Genomic DNA, 23,450 nt, shown 5'->3' with positions numbered 1-23,450 from the left:
CGTATTTTGTTTCTTGTTAGAAAAAGAGAAAAAAAAAAAAAATGAAAACCAAACAAAACCAAAACCAAGCTATGCGAGCATGTCATACCATAAATATTATTTTTTATGCTTCCCAAAGAGTTTTGAAATAAATGATGACTTTTTCTTCTTTTCCTTTCCAGAACTACCCTTCTCCATTTCTCTAGATTGGGTCTGTTTAGCCTCTGAGACTTGTGAAGCTTCCTGCTGTGTCTTCACCATACCAGAAGATGATGATGAACTGTCTTCCTCTGTACATGTATAGGTAGAACTGGTGGAACTATCACGCTCTGTATCACGCTTAGATTCACAGTTATCTCTTGGAGAAGATGGAAGAAGACTACCAAGGGAGTAACGTACTTCCCCATCAGATTGTGGTAACAAAGAATTATCAATCACATTTGGTGTGGGTGTAAAAATAACTGAAGCTTTGTTTCCGGAAAGAAATAAGGAAGATGATTCTCTGTCTACATGAGAATCTCTAGGACTATTATCATCCCCATTTGATGGATTTCCCAACATCTCAGAAATGTCTTGAGGAGGTATATTCCTCTGTGTTCGAATCACTGCATCACCAATGAGTGAATAAGTCCCAGGACTCAAACGAGAAGTACCTTCGGTAATAAAACTATCTAATCCAACAATGGAAGAATTCTCTCGAAGAGGTGTAAAAGAATTTTGTATAGGTACAGTTACTTCTTGAACAGTATTTGTTCCGGGTTCATCAGCAGCTATAGTTCGAATTCTCCTCAATACCGGGGTTGTATGTTTACTACAACTTACTGGAGAACTAGATCGAGGTGGATCAAGTTCATCAGATAATGGTGATTGTGTTTTCTCTAACCGTAGAGGAGGATGCGTTGAGGATTGTGGCGAATGTAAAGAAGCAACACCATAGTACGGTAAACGTACATCTTGATTAGGAGAATAAACATTTAATTCATTTCTATTTAATTCTGTTAAAGTTTTATCCATAATTCCCTGTTCCACATTTTGTAATTTAGGGCTACGATTACAATAGAATACAATAGAATTATTGCACTTCTCATCAGGGTTATCAACAGAATTAGGACTACTATATTTTTCTAGCACCAGTGAAGATTCTCTTTTCTGTGATGTCTTCATCTGGTCTTTACTTGAAATGGATATACTTGTACTCTTATCACGTTTATTATCTTTTGATTCTTCCCGTCGACCTAATACTTCTTCCATTTGGGCCATGCGGGATTCGGTTGCTTGAAGCTCTTTTTGTAATGCCAGTATTAATTTATTCTGTTGTTCTTGTTGTGCTGGGGATGATCGTACCGTATCTGGTAGTGTAGAGGTAATACTAGGAACCTGATTCATCGGTAATGCTACAACATTAATAGGAGAAAAGAGAGATGATCGTGCCTCTGAACGCCTATCTTCACGTTCTGTGTTGAGGGTTGCACGTAGTTCTGCCAAATCTGCCCGTAGTATAGCAAGTTCCTCCGCAACCGTACTATGATTTCCCCCCACCATCATCATCCCCATTCTACTGTTATTATGATTATGATTATGACTATTATTATTATTATTATTATTATTATTATTATTATTATTATTATTATTATTATTATTATAAGTAGTATTACCAATAGTATTATTATAATAATTGTCATTAATATTGTGCTGCAGTCGAACAGAGGCGGCGGCCATGGCGGCGTACTGTTCTCCCCGGCGATGCCGCTTCACGACATGCGACTCCAGCGAGGAGGAAGAGGGATACGCATTGCCGCAGAGCGAACACGTAAAAGAAAGGCCCGACTCCTTCCCAAATGACCGTGGAAGAGACTTGCGTTTACGGTCGAGTCCATATCGTTTTTTCATTAACGCCACCACTTCTCGGAGTTCCACAAGTTCCTCAAACGCCGCATCCCGCTCCTCTCGCATCTCCTCTAACTTTTCTTGCATCTTCGCCATCTCCGCCTGCTGTTTACGCTGGCGATAGGCAAGATACTGGATAGTGCACTGCATTGTTTGACACACTCGCTCGGTTAAGTCATGTGATTGCATAGACAAGAACCACTCATTCGGAAGATGTAAGTGGTGCCAACCAATTTGTCTAATGGTGGCACCTTTGACAGCACTACTTTTTCTATCATCTGCATTATAAAGTACAGGACCATTCACAACAGCTAAGAATGAAACATCACATGGTGGTTGATGCAATTCAAATTCAAAAGCCATTCCTGAAAGTGCTCGATACGAGATTCCTTCTTTTAAAAAGGATAAAAAGAAAAAGAAAAACAAACAACAATACCACACAGAATAATCTTAGCCTTACTTCACCTATGAAAGAGAAAAGAAGAAACAAGAGAAAACAGTGTATTTTAACTCTACTACTAGTAACCCCATATCATATAAAAAATACAAACAATAAATTGAAATTGTACCAGATATTTATTAATTAAAGAATCCTAAAAACCGACGAAAAGGAAGTGCTGAGAAGCCCTTTTAACCCGCCTCCCGCTATCCCCATCGCAAGTTCCACCCCTTCGCTACGTCTACTGAGTGGACTGTTTTACCTCGAGGTAAGCCGTCCGCCGGGTTCTGCTCTGAAGCTACATAACACCACTTTGCTCTTATGCCGTGCGAGCGCAAAACTCTGTCGATGGCGTCAGCTTCCTTCACCAAAGCTTGTGAATGTGTGTTTCCTTTTTGCATAATATGCATGACGGTTGTATTGTCCACGCAAATATCCACGGGACCGTGTAGATGTGTTTTAAAGCCGCGTAAAGCGAGATGAACTGCTCGTGCCTCCGCTTGAGATATCATATGGGGTGTGCGTTCCCACGCACCGCCCGCGGCCAAAACTCCCCTGAATCTTTGAATAATAACGCCCCCCATCCGTACATGGAGGCGTCAGTGTCGAGTGTTGCCGTGGAGGGCAACTTTTGTGGAGGATGAACCGGGTCGTTCATTAACAATGTGTTGAGCCAACTTTGTCCGATGTCCTTTGCAGTTGGTGATAAATTTGCCGGGTCTCTTGGCCGTATTAATCCTCGATTTAAACGAGATAAACGTCGACGTACGATTTTCAAGAAGAAATAATAAGGGAAAAGAGCTGCACCCCTTACCCCACCCGCGCAAAGCATACGCGAAACTGCGCTCTCCAGTTCTTCGACTGTTTTGTTATCTAGTGAAGGAGCCTGCTGCAATCTCTGTATTGTTTTCTCACTTAAAGACACCGTGTTGTCTTTGTGATTGAAACGTACGCCTATGAAATCATATTCTTTAGTGTTGAGCTTCTGTTCTACGATGGTGGTGCCGCATTGTTGCATGTTCTTCCAAATTGTCTTTCCCCAAGCATCCACCTTCTGATGTGGACCACTTATTCGGATGTTATCAATCCATACATGTATGTGTAAACCTTCTGGTACTGCATATTGTGGCAATACCAATTCTGAACCTCCAGACAAAACTCTTTTAATGGTATTTAAAATCTCAGGACTACATTTATAGCCCATGGGAAGGCGAGTGAACTCAACGAGTTCACCTGATTCCGTGCGGCAACGGAAACTTGCGCGTGTGTTTACTGGTAAGGCCACATGGAAAAATGATGCCTTTAAATCAAATAATGTTGCCGTCTCGCCGTAAACCGCATCCAGGCACCGGGAAATGTGTCCCAAAGGCGCATCGGCCTCATAATCATCCTTGTCATTCTTTTCCCTTGGCCACGCAATAAAACGCCTTCTTTCTCTGGAGGGTTTGTCCTCCACCACCGCAAACGGGACCACCCAACCTTTAGCTGGATGCGATGAAGCTGTACAAATAACGCCTGCTTCCTTCATACGCTGCGCATCAGCGTTATTAATTCGTAAGTTGGATTCACGCCGTTTGGCGTATAATTCGGGTTTCTGCATAATGTGCCACACCTCATCCCAACGCCTCCTGGCCTTATGGTTGAGGCGGTCTCTTATCCATTGGGTGGAAAGCGTGCCTACGTCTATTTGTTGCAGCGGTAATTGTGTTTCGTCTTCTTTTGTCGCCACACTGGTTCGGTGTGATCGTTGCAGTATATTATGCCCTTTGAAAGGGGCGCGAATGTGTTGCGTTGTTAATTCTGGTAATTCCCATTTTTCTGCAGCTCATTTTTCTAATTCTTTTACATCAATGATGTCAATTGTGCGGACTTGTTTATTGTTGCGGCCCAATGGCCTAAGTATCGCACCGTGCTGCGTGGGAGTTCCATGAGGTCTGCGTGTTTCCCTAACTGTGTTATTTTTTGGTTTAAATGGTTCTCTGTACGCGTTTACACAGCACGTCGTGCTGTAATGTCCGATGCGACCGCATCTGAAACACCGAGCCTTACTCGGCGGTGTTAATGACTGTTTCCGTTTTACCTTATTCACGGCTTGCGCGATTGGATCTTCCTTTTGCCAAGGCTCTTCATAAGCTTCTCGTAATGCGGTTATCTTCACGCCTGGGTTATCTTTTGCAGCCTGAATTAGTCGGAGGTGTGTATATATCTGTCGTCCCATATGGACGAGCTGCTCTGAAATCCCCTCGTTACGAAAGGAGTCCAGCCATTGTATGAACATATCTCATGCATCTTGATAAAAAGGAGCGGGATTAACCGGTCTGGGAAAAAATTGCCGATAAGCCGCCACAACTTCCGTTGGCGATGTATCCATCAAAAATTCCATCAGTCCATCAAAGGTCCGTATTTTTTCTATAGGTCGGCTGCTTTCGAGCCACGTTGGTTGGCGGCGTTCCTGGATTCCCCGAAGACCCAACTTTGGGTGTTCCTCATTTTCCGGCAAATCGGGCGCTGGTTTCTCTGCCCAGCTTGTTATATTTCTAACTTGCGGTGGTGATATCTTTGGTTCCTTAGTTTCACCCGGAACAGACGGTTGTTCCGTTTGATTGTAGTTTTCCAGCGCTGATTTTAATTGCGCTTGTGTGGCAGCATGCTGATTTTGCAGCTGTCGTGGTTCTTCAAGCGTTTGGTTTAATTGTGTGTGAGATGCTGCCAGTAGGGCTTGCGTGTTAGCCTGTTGATGCATCTGTGCCAGTTGATTTGGTAATTCCTGGAGTTGTATATTAGCGGTTTGCTGTGCTCGAAAAGCTTCGTGTTCTAACTGTGCTCGGGCGCTGTTATATTCTTGATGAAGCCTTAGAGCTTGCTCTCCCAGTGCGGCCCATTCCGCCCTGAATAAGTTATTTGTCGTCTCGAAAATTTGTAGGAAATTTTGATTTCGAGGCATTATAAAACCAATAATGGACAGGCACACGGATTCCCAGTCCATAAAGTTGTTTGGTTCCATTTTTAATTTGAGGGTATCACCGTCTAAAGTTAGAGTACTGTCAACATGAAAAGTGTGTTGCGGCATATCCGCAGGTCTCAAATCAAAGGAAAATTCTAATGGGCCATATCGGCGCACAACATCCTTGAAAGCCTTGGTGCAAATTCTTTACTCTAGTGGTGTATAAGGCTGAATGGTTGTCATGATCGTACTTTAAAAATTTACTATTTTCTTTTCAGAAACTTACTATTGACACGCTGTTAGGAATAAAAAGAAGTAAAGATATTCCTAATAGTTAAACCCATACAAGATATAAAAGTCAGTAAGACTCGATCATTCGTATCGCAAGCTGACACAAAATGAAGCAAACAAAGGCAAAAGCAGTCACGAAAAAAAAAAAAAAAGGAAAGAAAAAAATAAATAAAAACAAGTTTCTTCTTTTTTAATTACTGCTACTTGCATTGAATAGCCATAAACAAAGCATGAGGAAATAATAAAGGTAAAAAAAATAATATAGAGAAAAAAATAAAAAGAAAACAGAGACAAAGAACCTTCAATGCTGTTTTTTCCCTGCTCAAATGGAAGCAAAAAGTATATATATATTTTGCTAAACAATGAGAAGTTTTTCGTTCAATTTGCTATGAAAGTAGGTATTTTTTTTTTTTAATCTTTGCCGATATTAACGTTCATCAGAAATATATTTTGGTTTTAACTTTACTTGTACTAGAGGTATGTAAAGTTCACTTTCCCATATATTTATATAAATATATTTTTTTACGCACTTTAATGATCAGTGCTGTAGTATTGATTTAGGAACTCTCGTAGCACATCCTTTACAATGCTTCGGTCATTTACGCGTTGTTGAGATGCGTATACAGTTCCTCCTGCATCATTTTTTCTAATTTTTATGCCTTCTTCTTCTTGTTTCTGAATCTCCGCGTACATTTCATTAGCAATAACGGTTACATCTTCAATAAACCGCTCCGCCACACCATCTTGAGTCTGCAGAAGTGTTACAGAGAATTGAAGACCAGATGGAAATTGAAGACGATTAAGTGCCCAACCAAGTTTACCCAATCGATCTCCAAGTGCAAATATATCAATTTTGTCACTATTAAAGGCAAATACAGAAACAGTTGGATCCCCAATAATTTGAATGCATGGTAATCTAGAAAGAGCATCTGTCATTTTGATTCGTGTTTCTACTATTTTTCGACAATTCTCTACATATCCTTCTTCACCCATACGAATCATAGCTGCCCATGCACCAGCAATAACATTTCCGGGTTTAGAACCACTTACTGCAGGAGAACAGTAAATACCACCTGGCCAATCTGTTACACAACAAAACTGAAAGGAACGTAACTCCATTGTTCGATAAAGAACCGTTGATGTACCTTTAGGTGCATATCCATACTTATGTGTATCACAACTAATTGTTGTAACACCTGGAAGTCGAAAATCCACAACAGGAACAGAGAATCCAGCTTTTTCCATGAAAGGAACAATAAAACCACCAAGACAGCAATCCACATGAAAACCAATATCATGTCGATAAGCTACTTCAGCTAATTCTGCAATAGGATCAATAACACCATGAGGAAATGTAGGGGCTGAGCCAACAATAGCGATTGTATCATAATTAATATACTTTTCCATTTCTTTAGCATCCACCCGCTTGGTCACTGAATCTACTGGTACTTTTACCAAATTAATACCAAAATATTCAGCTGCTTTATCAAAACCAGGATGGGCAGTAATGGGAACAATTACTGATGGATGTTTTATACCTTTTGTTTGACGTCCCCAATCTCTGTACGTTTTGAGTGCCATTAATATACTCTCTGTTCCACCAGATGTAACAGCCCCACAGGCATCAGGGAGGAGATGACCGTTAAACATATGTACTACCATAGAAACCACCTCCGCCTCCATCTTACGTGTAGCACCGAATATATCAGAATGAAGAGGATTACTCCATTGAAAGATATCCATAACACGGTTAATAAGTTTCGTATGGGATGCCCCACCATGATATACCGCCCCACTAAAACCACCTTTTTCATATGGTTGATCCAAATCACGATGAAACTCCTCTACAAAGTGAAGAACTTGTTCATCCGTTGATCCTTTCTCCGGTAATTTTATAGCTTTATATTCACCATCCTTCGCTGGCATTTTAAACGATTTGGATGCCTTCTTCACCTCTCGTTTAATAATGGGTGATGCCACAGCACGCACGACACGCCATTTTGCCAAATTAAGCCGTTTAATAATATTACCATCACTGACAAGACTAATTAATACCTTAGCGGCCATGAATGCGCCAAGTGAGACGTACACAATCTCAGATGGGCGTCTTTCCTTCAGGGCTTGATCAAGAAACTGTGAGAGAGTCATTACAAGTTACCCTGAAAGTCACAAATAAGAGGAAATAAATAGAGGGGTTGGGGAGAAAGAAAGGTGAAGAACCAATACAAAAGCATATATATATATATATATAATACATAAAGAGTAAGATAGAAAGGAACGAAACAGAGAAAAACAAATAATAATAAAAGAAATGCATTTACACTCCGTAAGGAAGAAATAATAATAATAAAAGATAGAATACAGTTTAAGCTTATCATTGTTCTGATCGTTACTGTTGCTTTAACCGCATGATTCTTTTTTTTTATTTTTAATATTCTTCATGCCCCTCTTTCTCTTTTCTCATTTCTTTATTTCTTCTCTTCTTCCTCTTCTGCCTATACATGATCCTAAAATCAAAACGAACATAAACACACATACACACAAATAAACATACATAACAAGATAGAAAGTAAAAAAAAAAAGATACAAATAGATGATATATCACTCCTACAGTAATCCCTAAACGATACCTAATATTTTAAAAAAGGATCAGTGCAACAGTGAGACATTGGTGTATGTATCAGTGTGTATGGAGAAAGGACTCTTCAGAGATACGATAGAGAAAATACCATTACCAACAAAGAACAGTTGGAAGAGGTATTAAACAGGGAAGGAAGATTAAAAAAAAAAAGAGAGAATAATACAAAGACCAGATACAAGAAAAAAGATTCGCTTTGTATTATGGTCTCAAGACGAGCAAAAAAAAAAAAAAAATGATATCACGAAGTTTTTTTGACTCACTAATATATGAGAAATAAAAACAAATCGCCAAAAAAGATACCAATATATATTTATATCGATCAATAAAACCACAGAAATAGATACTGAGGTACAGAGACACACATATACACAAAGAAGGAAAAACGTACACACAGAGATACAAAGAAAGAATGAGAAAGAAAAAAAAAGACGACGGCAACAACAACAACACTCACAGACTACCTTATTAAAATAGTACTGTTAATGCTTCACCGGGATAAAATATAAAGCATGCGGCAATACGTGGGTGAAGGTCAGTAACGACTACACTACGATTATTTCCATTTACAGCTACACGTAACGTTCTCTTTTGTATATCATACGTAAAGCATATAATATCACCGTTTTGACATACGGGGAGTTTATTAACAAATGGACTGAGACGCCCGATACGTCCATCAAAAACGCCACTCCTTGTTGGTCTCCAGTAAAATCCATCTGGAACAGTTTCAGAATCTGTTTTCTCTACAACACCAACAAAAGACTCTGAAACCGCCTCCAGACGTACTCTCCATGAAATAAAACCACCATCCTCAGGGAACAAACGAGCAACATTCTCCATGGTCTCTTTACTTCGCACACCAATTTGAGTTTGACCACCACGTGCCACACAACACAGTAAAACACCATCACCTTTGACAGTAGCTTCTACATCATTATCGACAGGAAAAGTAAGTCGAAGAGGAATCTCTGGATGCATTGTATGCTGTGAAACTTGTTGCGATATTGTTACACCACCACCACTGAGGCGTTGAGTTTCATTAATAGTTTCATTCGGTTGTCGTGTTGATAATCCACCGGGAGGTGGACCGTTAAGCGTTAATTGATAGGGGGCATCACTACCTTGATTACCTGAAGGATGAACAGATTGTAAATCTAACGTAATATCAAGACCACTAATTGTTATATCACCAAGGTCAGATATTTTAAATCCACTGCCTACAACAGAAGGAATTTCAGCTTTAAGATAATTATACATAAGGGAACGACTTTCAAGTACCTCATGGTCTGATCCACCTTGTTGCATGTGTTGAAAACGAAGCATAGCTTCATTTAAGGCATTAAGTTTCATCAAAAATAATTTTCTAGACGATGTAAGAGAAGCATCTCCAGATTCTCGTAGAGTTGCAAGAGTTTTACGCAATTCCACTTCTCGTTGCATAAGTTGTTGTCTAAAATGATTAAATCGTTCGGTAATGATATTTTCAACACTGTCATATGAGTTAAAATATTGTGCCGTAACACGATTAAGTTCACTAGCCTGAGTTTCCATTCGAGTTTTAGTTTGTGTAAATAAAACCATATCTCTTGAAATTTGTTGTCTAACTTCTGCAGCTGCGCGTGCTATACCTACATTTTCATGATTTTTATGTGGACCAACTTGTAAACAGTATGCACAACATATTTCTTCACATAATGAACAGTAAAATTCTGCACGATACTCTTCATGACCTCGTACAACACATTTTTTTTGTATTCCTTTCAATGCATTTAGATCACCAATTTTACCTGTTATATGACCACGTTTGGCAGCACTCTTATGAACAGCAGTGTTACATTCTGCACAATAAACAAACATACATTCGTTACATTGAATTACAGCAGGAGCTTCTTCACACCATTGACAAATAAGTTTACCATCAGCACCTCCTGCAATCACGTCCAGTTGACTCGCTAATTCCACATCTGCATAATTATCCAAATTGCGTACAGTGATATTAGCATATAAGACGTTACAAAGAGGACATGCAAAACCATCACAATGTTGTGACTCTATTTTAGCACGCACACATTCTGCGCAATAACTGTGTTGACAGTCAAATGTTAGTGGGTCTTTAATAACGTTAAAACACAAACCACACGTAATAATGCGTGACTGATCCCTATTGCTCGAACCAACAACAACAGCCGTCATGAGTACAAGACGGGAAGGAGGGTTCAAAAAAGGGAAAAATAAATATCCACCAACTACTATAAATATTAAATATTAAGAAGGATAGAGAAAGAAAAAGGAAGAAAAAAAGATTTACAAACCAGCAGCATTTTTTTTTCTTTCATTTTCCGGTTTGCTATAGTAAATGACCTGTTGTTATTACAATTGTCTTTTTTTTTCTTGCAGTTCGTGGGGTTGGGAAAAGTTCGTCAAAATAATGCAGCTACAGAGGTGACACATAGAAAAGAATGTCACTAAGAGAGCGACGGGAGAAACAATAATAATAATAATAATAACTAATAACAACAGAATAAAAATAAAAATAAGAGCAGAAAAAATGTCTGCACCACTTTACAGAGTGTATTGAAAAGATATGCATCAAAGAAAGTGAAAACGAGACACTGCGGACGATCACCACATTATCTCAGTTTCCACCGTATTACTTTACTTTCTCCCTTTTCTTCTTCTTTCTTCCATCGTATCACTACTCTATTAATAGGCTTATCATCAGCTGCACCACCGCAGCCGCGTGCCTAGCTACACATTATTTTTTCTCTCTTTCTTTTCTTTTTTTTTTTTATTATTCCTTCTCAGAATATATTGTTAAATTTTTTTTTAACATGCCTCTACACTCTCCTTTAGGAGAAGTCCTGTTTCCACATTCCCATCTGTAACACATAACAAAGAAAACGCCAATGACAAATCTCTCATACTCCAATCTTCTATGTTATTTTTTCTTTATTTTGGTCTCCATTCACGCTCTTTTCGTTTTTTTTTTCAGTTTTACCTTCTTTCTTTCGTTTTCTTCTTTTTTTTCTCATATGGTGTATACCTGTTGACATGAAATTCTCTGCAAAACTATTCACACCGTGCACGTGTTAAAAATCCACGCGACACCTTCTTCAAGACCAGCACCTGATTTTGCGCTGCATCCCTGAATGTGCCACTTGCGATCACGGAACTCCTGCAAGTGTAATGCCTCCGCTACTGCCTGTGCATCGCGGGCTGTGGCAAGATCTTGTTTATTCGCAAACACCAACACCGGCACGGCGGGGATGCCGTTAAGTACATCCACAAACGCCGCATGCGATTCCTCTAATCGTCGGTGGTCAGAGGAGTCCACAACGTACATAATACAATCTGTGTTGTTGTAGTAATCCTGCCAGTACTCTCGCAGTGCTCGCTGGCCGCCAAGATCGCACAACTTTGCACGTTTACCGCCACGCACGAGTGTTTTGATGTTAAATCCCTGCGTTGGTCCCTCTGGTGCTGCCGGTGTGGTCTTTCCCTCCACTGGGGCATCATTCTCACCCAGTGTGTTTAGCAGTGTCGTCTTGCCTGCATTATCAAGGCCTACTATCAGGACACGTGGCTCATTCTCACGCTTTACCCGGTTACGCAGACTCTTTAACATTGACTTTTCTCGTAGTACCACTTTTTTGTGTGTATATGTCTAGCCTGCAAATACCCTTATTGGTTCGGTTTTTTCCCCTTCCCACAGTATGGCAATGTATAAATTCATGATGGCACGTTCGCAAAACACACCACCCCCACCACCCCCACAGAAAATATGAAGAAACACAACGAACATAGAAAAAAAGAAGATAAAGGAAGAAAAAATATATAGAATAGTACAAACAAGAGTAGAAAAATAAATTCAAGGATAACTCAAAATGTTTTTTTTCCAAACACACATACCACACTCATTAATAAGAAGAAACCATATATTTTTTCTTCTCCAACTCTCTGTGTTTGCATTATTTCTGTCAACAAAAAAAAAGAGTAAGAATAGAAAATAGAAACAAGACCCCCAGACCGCTCCCAAAAAGAAATAAAGCCAATAAGAATATAAGTTAAAAATAAAAATAATAACATAAACATACCAAAAGAACAAAAAGAAAAGGATTCACAACGAAAGAATAGTGATAACAATAATGAAACCAATAGACAAAACAAGCCCATGGTACGTGAAAACAACTGAGGAAAATAATATATAATACAGATATAGTTATTCTCTCTCTCTCTCTTGTGATGAAACCTTTAACCATCTCAGCATTTACGATGATGGACGACATGACGCACACACCCCACTACTTAAACATGACTGCAGTTTCTGAATACTCATCAGGGCTTGATCGCGTGAATCCAGAGTATCTGCAAGCCATTGACTGAGTTCCATAGAGCGACTGTTTAAATCTGCCACTTCCCGTTCAAGTACGGCCATCTGTCGTGCGTGTTGTGTCTGCAATTCAGCCAGTTCACATTTGCCAAGCCCTATCTGTGCTTTGAGTTGTATAGCCGTGACATCCCCATCCGCCTGCGTGGTTGTTGTTGTTGTTGTCGGTGGTTGTGGTGGTACTACTGCTTCATTGCGCCGCTGCACCGCCTCCCGTACCTCCCGCTCGAGTTGTTCGCGTTTCGAAATAAGTGCGGCCGCCTCTTCTGTGAGTTCTCGTGATCGGCGGTGGAGTGGGAGGGCGGCCTCATCATTTTCCCACGCGCGTTGCAATTCCTCGAGTTCACGTGTGTTTTTTTCCCACGCGGCGACGACGGCGGCCCCCCGTGCGGCGGCTGCCCGTGCCCGCTCGAGCAACAAAGTCTCTGTGGCCTCCGCGTGCCGCACGGCGTCGGCCCCGGCGGTGCGGCGCAGTTGTGCGCTCCGCTGCTGGTCGAGTTGATACTCGAGGGCCCGCTTGAGTTCGGCGGCGGCGGCGGTGTTCACCCGCTGCTGCTGCTCGAGGCGGACGCCCTCTTCGGTGGCGAAGGCGAGTCGAGTTTCCGCCTCCTTGCGGCGCATCATCGCCACCCGCCGCCGCGTCTCCACGCCGCCGAGGTGTTCCATCAGCGATGCCACAGAGGACTCCATTTTTTTTTTCCGTTAGTTAGTGGGAATAAGTCTTATGGGAGTTCTTCTATGGTTATTAATAGGGGAGTAGGAAGAAGAAGAAGGGATAGTGATTCATGGTTTAAGAGACATATATATACATAAACAACACCACAGTAAGTATCAAGATATTTTTTTTTCTTCTTGCAATTCTTATGGGGAATTTTTTTGTTTCCATAATTGTTTCCATTTTTCTTCTTTACAACAGAAGAAACGAACATAAAAAAAAGTGAGTATTTACATATCAAATTCCACTCATAAAGAGAGTGAAAAATATTTGGAACGCAGTGATTTTACAGACACTGCATTATCTCATTCATTCGTACGTTCTAATTTATCAAATATTTCACTGAATTCATCACTTACAATCGGATCGAAATCTTCCTGCATTTCCGCATCTAGTATCTCACACTCGCGAGCCATCCAATGAATGAGAAACTTTCCGTGTGTTGCCCTCACAAGGTGTCGCGCCAAGACAGAAGAAGACGAATTCACACTAGTACTATCATGTACTCCAGTCTTATGAGATTTATCTTGATCATCGCAACTATTAGCATTAGCATTATTATTTTTATCAATATCAATATCTGTTTGGTTATATGTCGTAGCTAATGACTTATCGCGTGTGGTATTACCAACAAACAAGTCAAATGATGCCCATAAAGTTTCATCACATTGTTCTACAATAGCAGCGACAAGATTCTGACAGACACGTCGTGCTTCTTGTAAAGTGTTATCAGGAAATACCAAAGAAGTCATAACATCAAAGCAGCAACCAAATAATACACCTCGTACAGTAAGGAACATAAGGTGTTGTTCCAACATACATTCTTCCACAAATAACTCTTTTAATTGAAATGAAAAGGGAATTCCTTTTGAAAGTAAAGCAGATATTATTGGAGTTTCTTGTAGTACTTCAGAAAGACATTCTGTAAAAACCCTTTCCGACACGGTTACCTGAGCGTACATTTTTGATGGAAAAAGTGCATCTTCTTCTATATATAAATCATAAAATACACCAGTAGAAACGCATAACACTCCAATAGGAGAAATTTCAATTTTAACTGGATACCGTTTTCGTGCAAGTAAAGAACTATATCCATAAATTCGAAAAAGAGGAGCTTCATTCACAGGAACTGTAATATTCACTACCACACACCCTTCATCTGATTTCCCAGATAATAACATACCACCAAGACGAAGATCTGTTAGTGTTGTAGTTATTCCTATACCTTTATCAGAGAGAGTAACGTTAACATCTCCATAAGTACCAGCGAAATCAATAGTACCACGTCCAAAAATATTAACATCAATTAAATTTAATTGAAGATCTGTTGATAAAAAGAAAGGAATATTTTTCGTCCATTCTGTATGTTCTCTTTTTGATGAAACTCCTCCCAGATAATCTGTAAGTTTAATAAAATCATTCAATTGTAATTCAACTATTTGTAAAGATATAGATTCCCAGTTACAATTTAAATTACCTCGTTTTAAACGGCACATATAACTTCCAGTTGCAGGTGTAGTTAAAATTCCTTCCAATTCAAATGTAGGTTCAATAAAAGACTGTGGTGTTTCTCCAGCATTAAGTTCAAAGGATGTACTTATGTTAGTAATAAAAGAACCAGATAAAGGATAAGGCATAGGAATATGTGCACTCGGTGAAATTCCATGAACTTTAATTTTATCCTCCGTATTACTAATAAACCCAGTAAGACTTAATGGCACAGAATATTTTTCAGTGGGATGCAAAAAGGTTGTATCATGGGTTACAAAGCTCATTATATGTGATTGTTCCAATAAACTTTCAGCCATCTCTGTAATATCAGTCGTATTACTATTGATTTCCATAATCAATTGTACTTCGAATTCAATACTTCCTATAATTAAACCTGGTATAGGAAACTTAACAACATCTCCTGGTAAAGTAAAACGAACAACAGCAGTATTACTTCGAATGCTAGGAGCTGTAAAAACCACTTCTGTTTCATATTTTGCGAGGAAATCTTTTGAATACAATAGTTGAAGTCGATCAAAAATAGGACATGGACAATTTGTAAGAGACATATATTGAATAAAATTTACTCCAGGAAGTAAATTAAATGGATATTTTGCAGGAAATGGATCTCTTCCAGGAGTATTTAAATTATACTTGGATGTAAATGTTATTTGATTTAGAGTAAATACTATTACTACCGGTCGTTCTGTAAATCCAGCATGATATAAAAGTGGAAGATCAGGAAAATGTTCTGCTGCTAACCAATTATTTTGCCCAATATTTAATACAATAATAACAGAAGCAATATGAGGATCTAAAGGTGTCATACCAGTACTCATTAAAAGATCGGTATTCCACTGAAGTTGTAAAGATAAACTCCATAAAACGATTAAAGAAGCTCGAACATTATGAAATCCATAAAAACTTTCTACTAAAGTCCCAGTTTCTTCATACTTGGGATAAAACCATGGAACACTTTCTGTTGACTTGGATTGTTCAGGAGTAAAAACCATTGGATGAGATATTAACTCATTAAGATCATCTACATCACATCCATATCGTTTCGCAGCTTTATAGAGTTTATACATTACATCATTGCCAAGATTTCTACCAATAGAGATAAATTTATCCATAGGTACATCTTTTTTTTCTCTCATAGCTTCCTTTGAAATTTTAGAAATAAAACCTGCAAATTCTCCTTTTAAACGAATAATTCGTTGAGCTATAATACCATGTCGTTCAATATCGTATGCTTCACGAAGCCCACTCGCAACACTTTTCGCTTGATCATATCCTTCTTGACACATTTGAACAAATTCTTCCTCATTATTAAAAGCGGCACTTTGCCAAGTACTATACATAGGATTACTTAGCATATATAATGCATGAGGTACCAATACAGATGTGAAACCTTTTTCTACAAACCATGTAACTTGACGTAATTCAATAAATTCTGTTTTAGGAATTCCTTTAATTCTTATTCTCCAATAAGAAGAAGGTACACCACTTTGCCATGAAAGAGCATTACCATCTTGTGAGAAAGGACATTCTGCAAGAGCTACATAATCAATACCATTTCCACTCGTTTCGACTATAATTGTTAAAGGTATAGATTTAACTTCTTCAGTTTTGGATTCCGTCACATTTACAGGAGAACGATTTCCTGCTCCTTTACGTGCTGTCACCTTTTTATTTATTACACTACCATTTAAAGAAGGATCTGTTGGTGAAGTTGATACAGGGGGTGATGAATTCACTTTATTAGGATTTAAAGCACATCGTCCTTTTAAATAAACTTGATGAAAAAGACAACTTGTTCCATTTTCAAAGAACCATACAACACTGGCTTCTTTCACACCATCATTAGAACGCAATACCACTGTCTCTGTTGTATTTTCTGTTAGACGTTTGGCAGCTTGTACTTCAACAAATCCATCTACACTGATTTCTATATTTGAATTATTGCTAAATTTTGATGGAATAAGTGCTTTACCCGTAAAGGCAAACCATTTCACTTGTGCCTCATTACCAAGAGGTTGTGAAAACGTTACGGTGTATTCTTCTCCTGCATTATTTTCTTCGTTTATGTTATTATTATTATTATTATTATTATTATTATTATTATTATTATTATTATTATTATTATTATTATCACTAATATCATTAATAGGAGCAGGAGAGAGACGCCATTGAGAGGAGCCTCCCCGCGGTATCCAACCTTTACGTACACTTCGACATTGCATAGTGTTAGTATTTCGCAAGGTTGTAATCTCCTCCCATGTATGACCATCAAGAGAAAGTTTCTCCACCGTATATACAGAATTAGGAGGAAGAATTGCATGAACGGCAACTACTTCCTTCAACTCACCTGAAATACATAATTCAGAAGAGGAATTGGATGTAAAAGGTGTATTTGATTCCACTGTATAATAAAGTGTTGGTTTTAAAGTATTAAAAGAAATTCCTTGAATAATAAGAGTAGAAGGTCCAGTATGATTTAAAACTCGAAGACGCCAATAACGGAAAGAACCAGTTGCATCCCATCCTGTTTGTGTTGATCCACCACGTAAAAGTAAAGTAGCATCAAGGGTTCGCCATTCTACAGCATTAGAACTACATTCAACTGCAAATTTAGTAAATGTACTTTGTTTACCATATCCAACCATATGTACACCAACCACTTGAGCCGCATTTGATTTGGTATCTAATACAATAGAAGTTCCAACTTGAACAGAGAATATTAAAGGTGTTACTTTACAACCTTCTGAGTTTTTTTCCCATAATACAGAAGGGTCCCATCCTGCACACAAAGGGGTTGCAGTTTCAACAAGAATAGAAGGACCAATATATCTAAAAAGACAAAGTTTTTCATACAATACATTGGCTTCCCATGTTTGTAATTCTATACGCCAATACTGACGAGGACCTGCTGGTTTCCATGAAAATTTAAAATATTGAAAACTACTACGCCATACACCACAATTTTCCCATTGTTCACCATCATTGCTACACCAAACGCTCCATATAGCATTAACTTGATTTGATTTACATCGGCAAGAAAATCCCATTAATTCTAGAGGATCATTATCACCATAATCTAATGTAACATGTTGTATAGGTGGTTCAGACATTTTTGTAGAATCAATTATATTTTCAAATGCCACAGTTGTTTTTTCATCTGTGAAAAGAGCAGAAATAGGTCTATTAAGGGTTCCAGAAAGTGCAACTCTTTGTGGAGCTAAACGACATGGAACTGAAGAAAGTGTAAGAAATGATAAATTTGCATATAATACAGAATGTTTATGTTCCTCATTTTGTTTTTGTGATGCATCCAATCTAAGACGCCAAAGTCGATGAGATAAATTATCTACACTTGATAATCCCCACATTGTACGACTACGGGCTAAAGATTGTCGATGATGACCAACTGTACACCACTCGGAACCATCATCACTATATTCCACAATCCAATCCTCACCACATGGTTCAGAACTCTGTATAACCACACCTACTAAAAGGGGTTCTTCTTCTTTAAAATCAATTTGAATAATAGAATCGTATAATCTTTTTCCCCAATTTAAATACCACATTACAGGACTAAATAAATCAAAATGACGAACACTTTTTGGTTCTATTATATCTGATATAGTACCATCTATTACAGTTTGAGCAGCCACACGATCTTCACAAAAAACATAAAAACGTTTGGGATCATCAGGAAAGGAAGTTACACAAAGAATTGGTTTTCCATCAAATTCAGCATGATATAGATAAGGACATTCATTTATAAATATTGGTCCTTCCACAATTTCATTCTTGGTAATACTCCAACGCATAACTTGTGGACTTCTTATTATAAAAACCTCATCTGGTTGATCCCATATTTGAACAATATCTTCAATTTCATCTAAATTCCATGGCATTCCTTTAAAAAGAGTATCAGAATTATAACGTGTACTAGTCTCTTTTACACCAAGTCGTAAATTCCATAGTAAAATTTCTTTACCATGAATAAGAGCTACTATTTGAGAGTTTTCAAAATTAGGATAAAATACAGCATCAAAACCTTCAGAAAAAGGGTATGGTAAACCTGAAAAAGCTGGATGATATGCAAAAGTAACAGCCCGCTGAGATACAACTATAGCTTGTTTACAATCCAGTTCTACAAAACTATCTCCAGAGAAAAGTAAACACATAGCTCCATCTGGAAGTAAAGGTAAAATACAATGTTTTTTAAACCAACCGTGAGCTGAGGGTGTTGCAAAAACGGAACCAGGAGAAACACTATTCAATAAAGATTTTGGTTCACATAATATCTGAGGTGCTATAATTTTCACCTTAGAAAATACATAAGAGATGAGTGGAACTGTAGTTTCTAATGCATCACTACCAAGAACATGTGTAGCTTCATACCATAAAAGTCGTGCAATACCTGTTCCAATCGGAAGTCTAGTTAAAAAACGTATTCGCCAATAACGTGCTACATGTGTTTCACCCCAACAAATAGCTGTAACATATCCTGTTGCAGTAAATTGTCTATGGGAAACATATGTAATACCATCATCACTGCTTTCAACCAAAGCTTCAATTGGAGCAAGATGAAGTATTCTAGAGTCTATACAAGATGTTTCCAATACAAGAACAAGTACACTAAAAGCAACTGGATGTTGAGAACCATAATCTACCTCTACTACTTGTGGATTATCACCAAGAATACTTTCTTCCGTTTGAACAAACATAACTTCATCACGTAAAAGTGGCATAAGATCACTTGCGACTCCACGACGTGTAAGAGATAAGAGAGCATTTAAATCTTCAGATTCTCTAGTAAATGAGCCAGTTATAGCATTAACATAACGTTCACTCTGTTCCGTACCATCTACTACTATACAACATCTACTACATTCTGTATTTAGGGCATTTTCACAAACACTATATAAAGCTGCAGTAGTCATTTGTCGTAACGCTAGTGGAAGTCTAGCAAGTGAAGATGCAGGAAGTGTATGAAATGTTTCATTATCTGATACTTCATTGGATGCTGTAAAACTATGTACGATAGCTAAATGTCCATCACGACCAATTAACATTACTGATTTTTTATTTTTATTATCATCTGTATTTTCCTCATTGTGTTCATCTTCATCTGCATTTTTAAGTAAAGTTGCCATTGGACCATAAGGAAATAATTTTGATAAGGCCACACCAAAAGATGGAATATCTTCTTCACAATTTTCAATATTTCCAATACGTCTTACTTTACCAATAGGTTGTTGCTTAACATAATCAAAGCAAACATATGTTAATTGTGAAAAGAAGAATGCACATGATGTATTCGGAATGGCCACAGCTGCATCAATACCTCGAAGAAATTCTGGTGGTAATGATTCATAAAGTTTATGAAGTCGTAATTTATATGGTCCACCTACACAAATTTGACGATAGGTATCCCACTCCACCCATTGTTCACCACAAAAGAAATGTGCAATTCTAGGATTTACTGGATAATTTAACACACAATCAAAACCAGTTGGAAATGGAAAATTAGATACAACTGAATTTTCTATTATAGGTTGTAAAGGTAGTGTAATGGTTTGATTAATAATATTAAAGCAGCATGCATATCCTTTTATAAAGAACATAGCATATTCTGTAATTTCACTATCAGAATCACATAATCGAACTGAATGCCATTGTTCACCAACAAGTGTAGGAGGAACCATATCAATTCCAAGTGCCATAGAGCGTGCAGAGAATGACATAGCCGATCCTAGTCTAAGAGAAATAGGTGTGGGTGTCGGACTACTACCAAAACTAACACCAACACTAGCACTATTAGCGTTCCTTGATTGTATCGCTTTAGCAGATTCTTCTCGTACAGACGACCAACGAGACTCTAACCGCGAACGAAATATATCTCTCGTTTCCTTGTTTGCTCGTTTATCTGTCAAACGCCTGGTTGATCTTCGTGCGAGAGACTTCTTCCCCCGTGTTTGTGGTGTTACCTGCGGTGTTGTCACGACGGACCTCTTGGCGATTGTTAATGGTGTCCACTGCAGACGTGCGAGACTTCGTTCGTGTGTGGTGGCCGCCGGAGTCTCCGCGGCCTGCCGTCTCTGCACGGCGTGTGGTGGGAGTTTATCGAGTTTGTTGAGAACGCCGTGGATCCACAGGACGGCCCGCGGCCCGAAGACTTCATTCAAATAAAACAAAAGAAGCGAGCGGGTGGTGGCGGCGTGGCAGAGCAGCTCCATCGTGTGGAGGAGCCCCAGCTGGGCGGCGGAGACGGAGCGGGTGGGACTGCGGTACGTGAAAATAAGAGAAGGCGGGAGGTGGCGGAGGGCGTCGCAGATGACGCGGGTGGACTGCAGTTGACGCCGCCGCCTCCAGACAAGGGCATCCCCGCGGTGATAGTGCAATTCCCGCAGCAACGGCACTCGATGGACTAAACTGAGGGACACCTCTGGGAGTACTTTTTCAGCGTACAGTTTGGCTTGATGTCCTTTACCCACACGATAGGCTTCCGCATCAATAAAGATATAGGCACTTCCAATAACGTACAAGTTAAAAATACCACGAGGGATGTAGAAGAAACCACGATTTCCTACACGTGAACCAAAATTACTCTGACAAATAAGGTAAAAGGTATTATCTATATTTGCCTGACCAACAATTTTAAGAGTTGTTATAAACTTTCGCTTCATCGGTGATTCACTTAACACCACTCCTCCTGGAAGTAAAAGCCAATCTAAACAAAATGCCATCACAACTAGTACGGAACGTCTTTGTTTTCTAAACGCCCATAAAACGGCTCGGGTATTATCAAAAAGATTTGAATGTGGTCCATCTATAGCATATACACCATGTCTTCGTCTAGAGAAGGCAGCACGTACAATATTATCCATATTAACATTTTTTTTCCATTCGCTCCACATTACATAAGAACTTCGTGAAGGTTTTTCTTTACGTCTATCAAAAGGTGCCATATTTGAAGGAAGACATCCAACAACTTGAGCTGCCTCACAAGCATGATAAAGTTCCATTCCAAGTGCTTCAGAAGAAAGTGATGCAAGATAACGACCAACAGCAAAAATCATATACGGATCAATTGTTACTCCATCAATATCAGACATTGCACTTGCAACAGTAAGGGCACAACAAGTATCTTCCTCTTCCAATTCATCAATCTGAGCCAATGAAAAGTTAATAATAGCAAAATCTTCAAGAGGTAGCTGTGAAAGTAAAACATCAAGTGAAGATACAAGTACATCACCTGTAGTAGTTCGAGGTTGAAGAACTCCACCATAACCATAAATACCAAACCTTACAAGATGTACCACACAATCTATAGAGCAAGGACGCATATCAGCATATGATATCATAAGTTTAGTTAATCGGAGAAAAGCAGAGGGATGCATTAAAGAATCATTTTCAATATCTTTACAAATTTGTTGTATTATCAAAAAAGATCCATTTGTCATACAAACAGCATGAGCTCCACATATAGTACAGACCTCTAACTCCAGATCACTTTCATTTTTTAAGTATTCATCATCATCACTTCCCATTTCGGTAGTTAAACTACTACTATTATGATCATTTATCATAATTTCATCTTTGCGTTTTGCTTTTTGTAGTGCAAAAAATTTTAAGGTATCAACTACACATCTTCGTAGAATTGGATTTCTTGGATACGTACTTTTAACACCAGAAAACCATTCAGATACCACTGCACGTGCAGATAAAACAATTTCATCTGTAAGATGCACTCGACATTCAGTAGAACATAAAAAAAGAACACCATCATTGGCTTCACAACAAGCTAAAATACAACGAAATAATACTTGAAGTGCAACTCCTCCAGTAGCAGGTTCAAAAATATTAAATTCTTCTCCAAGTGATAATAATAAACGAATTTCTACCTTTTGATCAGGTGAATGAATAACAATACTTCCACATACCAAACACTTTGAAGCTAATATTGTCATATTGGCATTAGCAAAACACTGTTTCTGAATGTAAGCATACTTTGGAGTATTCTCGTCTACTAAAATTTGTGTCACACCAGAATTTTGTACTGCTAAAGTAAGAAGTTTACGTGCGCTAGCTACACTTAACGTAGTACCGCGTAAGTCTATCTTACGAAGTGTTTCATGTGATGCAAAAGTTTTTTGAATTAAAGCTACATCATCTGCTGTCAACTCACAACTACGCATAGAAAGTTCCACTACTGGAACCTTCTGAAGCGTAGAAAGAATGGGGATAATACCTTTTTCACCTAAATAACCATTATCAAAATCAAATACAGTAGCTCCCGCGAGTAGTTGTTTCGAAAAAGTGTTATTGGGATTCACATTAATAGCATGACATTCTTCTCGGTATAACTCCTCGGCTGCAGCACCCTTTACATATGTACCTTTGGCGTTGTAAAAATCCCCATGGGGTATAGTTTTACTGCTCCCCGTTGATACTTCTACGGTGTCAGCAAAGGGAGTCATCGCAGAGGACATTAATAGGGAATAATGACCTCTTTCTTTCTTTATTCCTTTATTTTCCTTCCTTTTCAATTTATATGTGAATACAGAGTACTTTGAAGATGTGCTACTCGTCCTTGAGGAAAAAAAAAAGAGGAATTGGTCCAAGTAATAAAGCGAAAAATGGATATCTAGAGAATTACAC

The 23,450-nt window shown here is 38.6% G+C and overlaps 6 protein-coding genes across 6 annotated transcripts; all 6 read right to left on the bottom strand.

Annotated features, from left to right (window-relative positions):
* Positions 1-96: 96 nt before the first annotated feature.
* Positions 97-2,229, bottom strand: LSM04_000175 (uncharacterized protein; the record flags this gene model as incomplete). The annotated part of the gene is made up of 1 exon (XM_067329530.1): positions 97-2,229. The coding sequence occupies one exon, from the start codon at positions 2,227-2,229 to the stop codon at positions 97-99; it is 2,133 nt and encodes a 710-aa protein (XP_067187150.1).
* A 3,842-nt stretch (positions 2,230-6,071) lies between these two features.
* On the bottom strand, positions 6,072-7,688 carry LSM04_002177 (Pyridoxal phosphate-dependent decarboxylase; the record flags this gene model as incomplete). The annotated part of the gene is made up of 1 exon (XM_067329529.1): positions 6,072-7,688. One exon carries the CDS (start codon positions 7,686-7,688, stop codon positions 6,072-6,074), a length of 1,617 nt encoding a protein of 538 aa, XP_067187249.1.
* Positions 7,689-8,646: 958 nt separating this feature from the next.
* LSM04_000277 (zinc finger protein) lies at positions 8,647-10,374 on the bottom strand (the record flags this gene model as incomplete). The annotated part of the gene is made up of 1 exon (XM_067329528.1): positions 8,647-10,374. One exon carries the CDS (start codon positions 10,372-10,374, stop codon positions 8,647-8,649), a length of 1,728 nt encoding a protein of 575 aa, XP_067187159.1.
* Positions 10,375-11,254: 880 nt separating this feature from the next.
* On the bottom strand, positions 11,255-11,806 carry LSM04_002157 (Small GTPase superfamily; the record flags this gene model as incomplete). The annotated part of the gene is made up of 1 exon (XM_067329527.1): positions 11,255-11,806. One exon carries the CDS (start codon positions 11,804-11,806, stop codon positions 11,255-11,257), a length of 552 nt encoding a protein of 183 aa, XP_067187247.1.
* Positions 11,807-12,448: 642 nt separating this feature from the next.
* On the bottom strand, positions 12,449-13,258 carry LSM04_002996 (uncharacterized protein; the record flags this gene model as incomplete). The annotated part of the gene is made up of 1 exon (XM_067329526.1): positions 12,449-13,258. One exon carries the CDS (start codon positions 13,256-13,258, stop codon positions 12,449-12,451), a length of 810 nt encoding a protein of 269 aa, XP_067187287.1.
* Positions 13,259-13,588: 330 nt separating this feature from the next.
* On the bottom strand, positions 13,589-23,281 carry LSM04_006114 (uncharacterized protein; the record flags this gene model as incomplete). The annotated part of the gene is made up of 1 exon (XM_067329525.1): positions 13,589-23,281. The coding sequence occupies one exon, from the start codon at positions 23,279-23,281 to the stop codon at positions 13,589-13,591; it is 9,693 nt and encodes a 3,230-aa protein (XP_067187440.1).
* Between the last annotated feature and the right edge of the window lie 169 nt (positions 23,282-23,450).

The sequence above is a fragment of the Trypanosoma melophagium genome (genome assembly GCF_022059095.1).
Source record: "Trypanosoma melophagium isolate St. Kilda chromosome Unknown ctg5segment0, whole genome shotgun sequence".
Classification (NCBI taxonomy): domain Eukaryota; phylum Euglenozoa; class Kinetoplastea; order Trypanosomatida; family Trypanosomatidae; genus Trypanosoma; species Trypanosoma melophagium.
The sequence above is the reverse complement of the archived record's forward strand: the minus strand, read 5'-3'. Positions and strand labels throughout refer to the sequence as shown.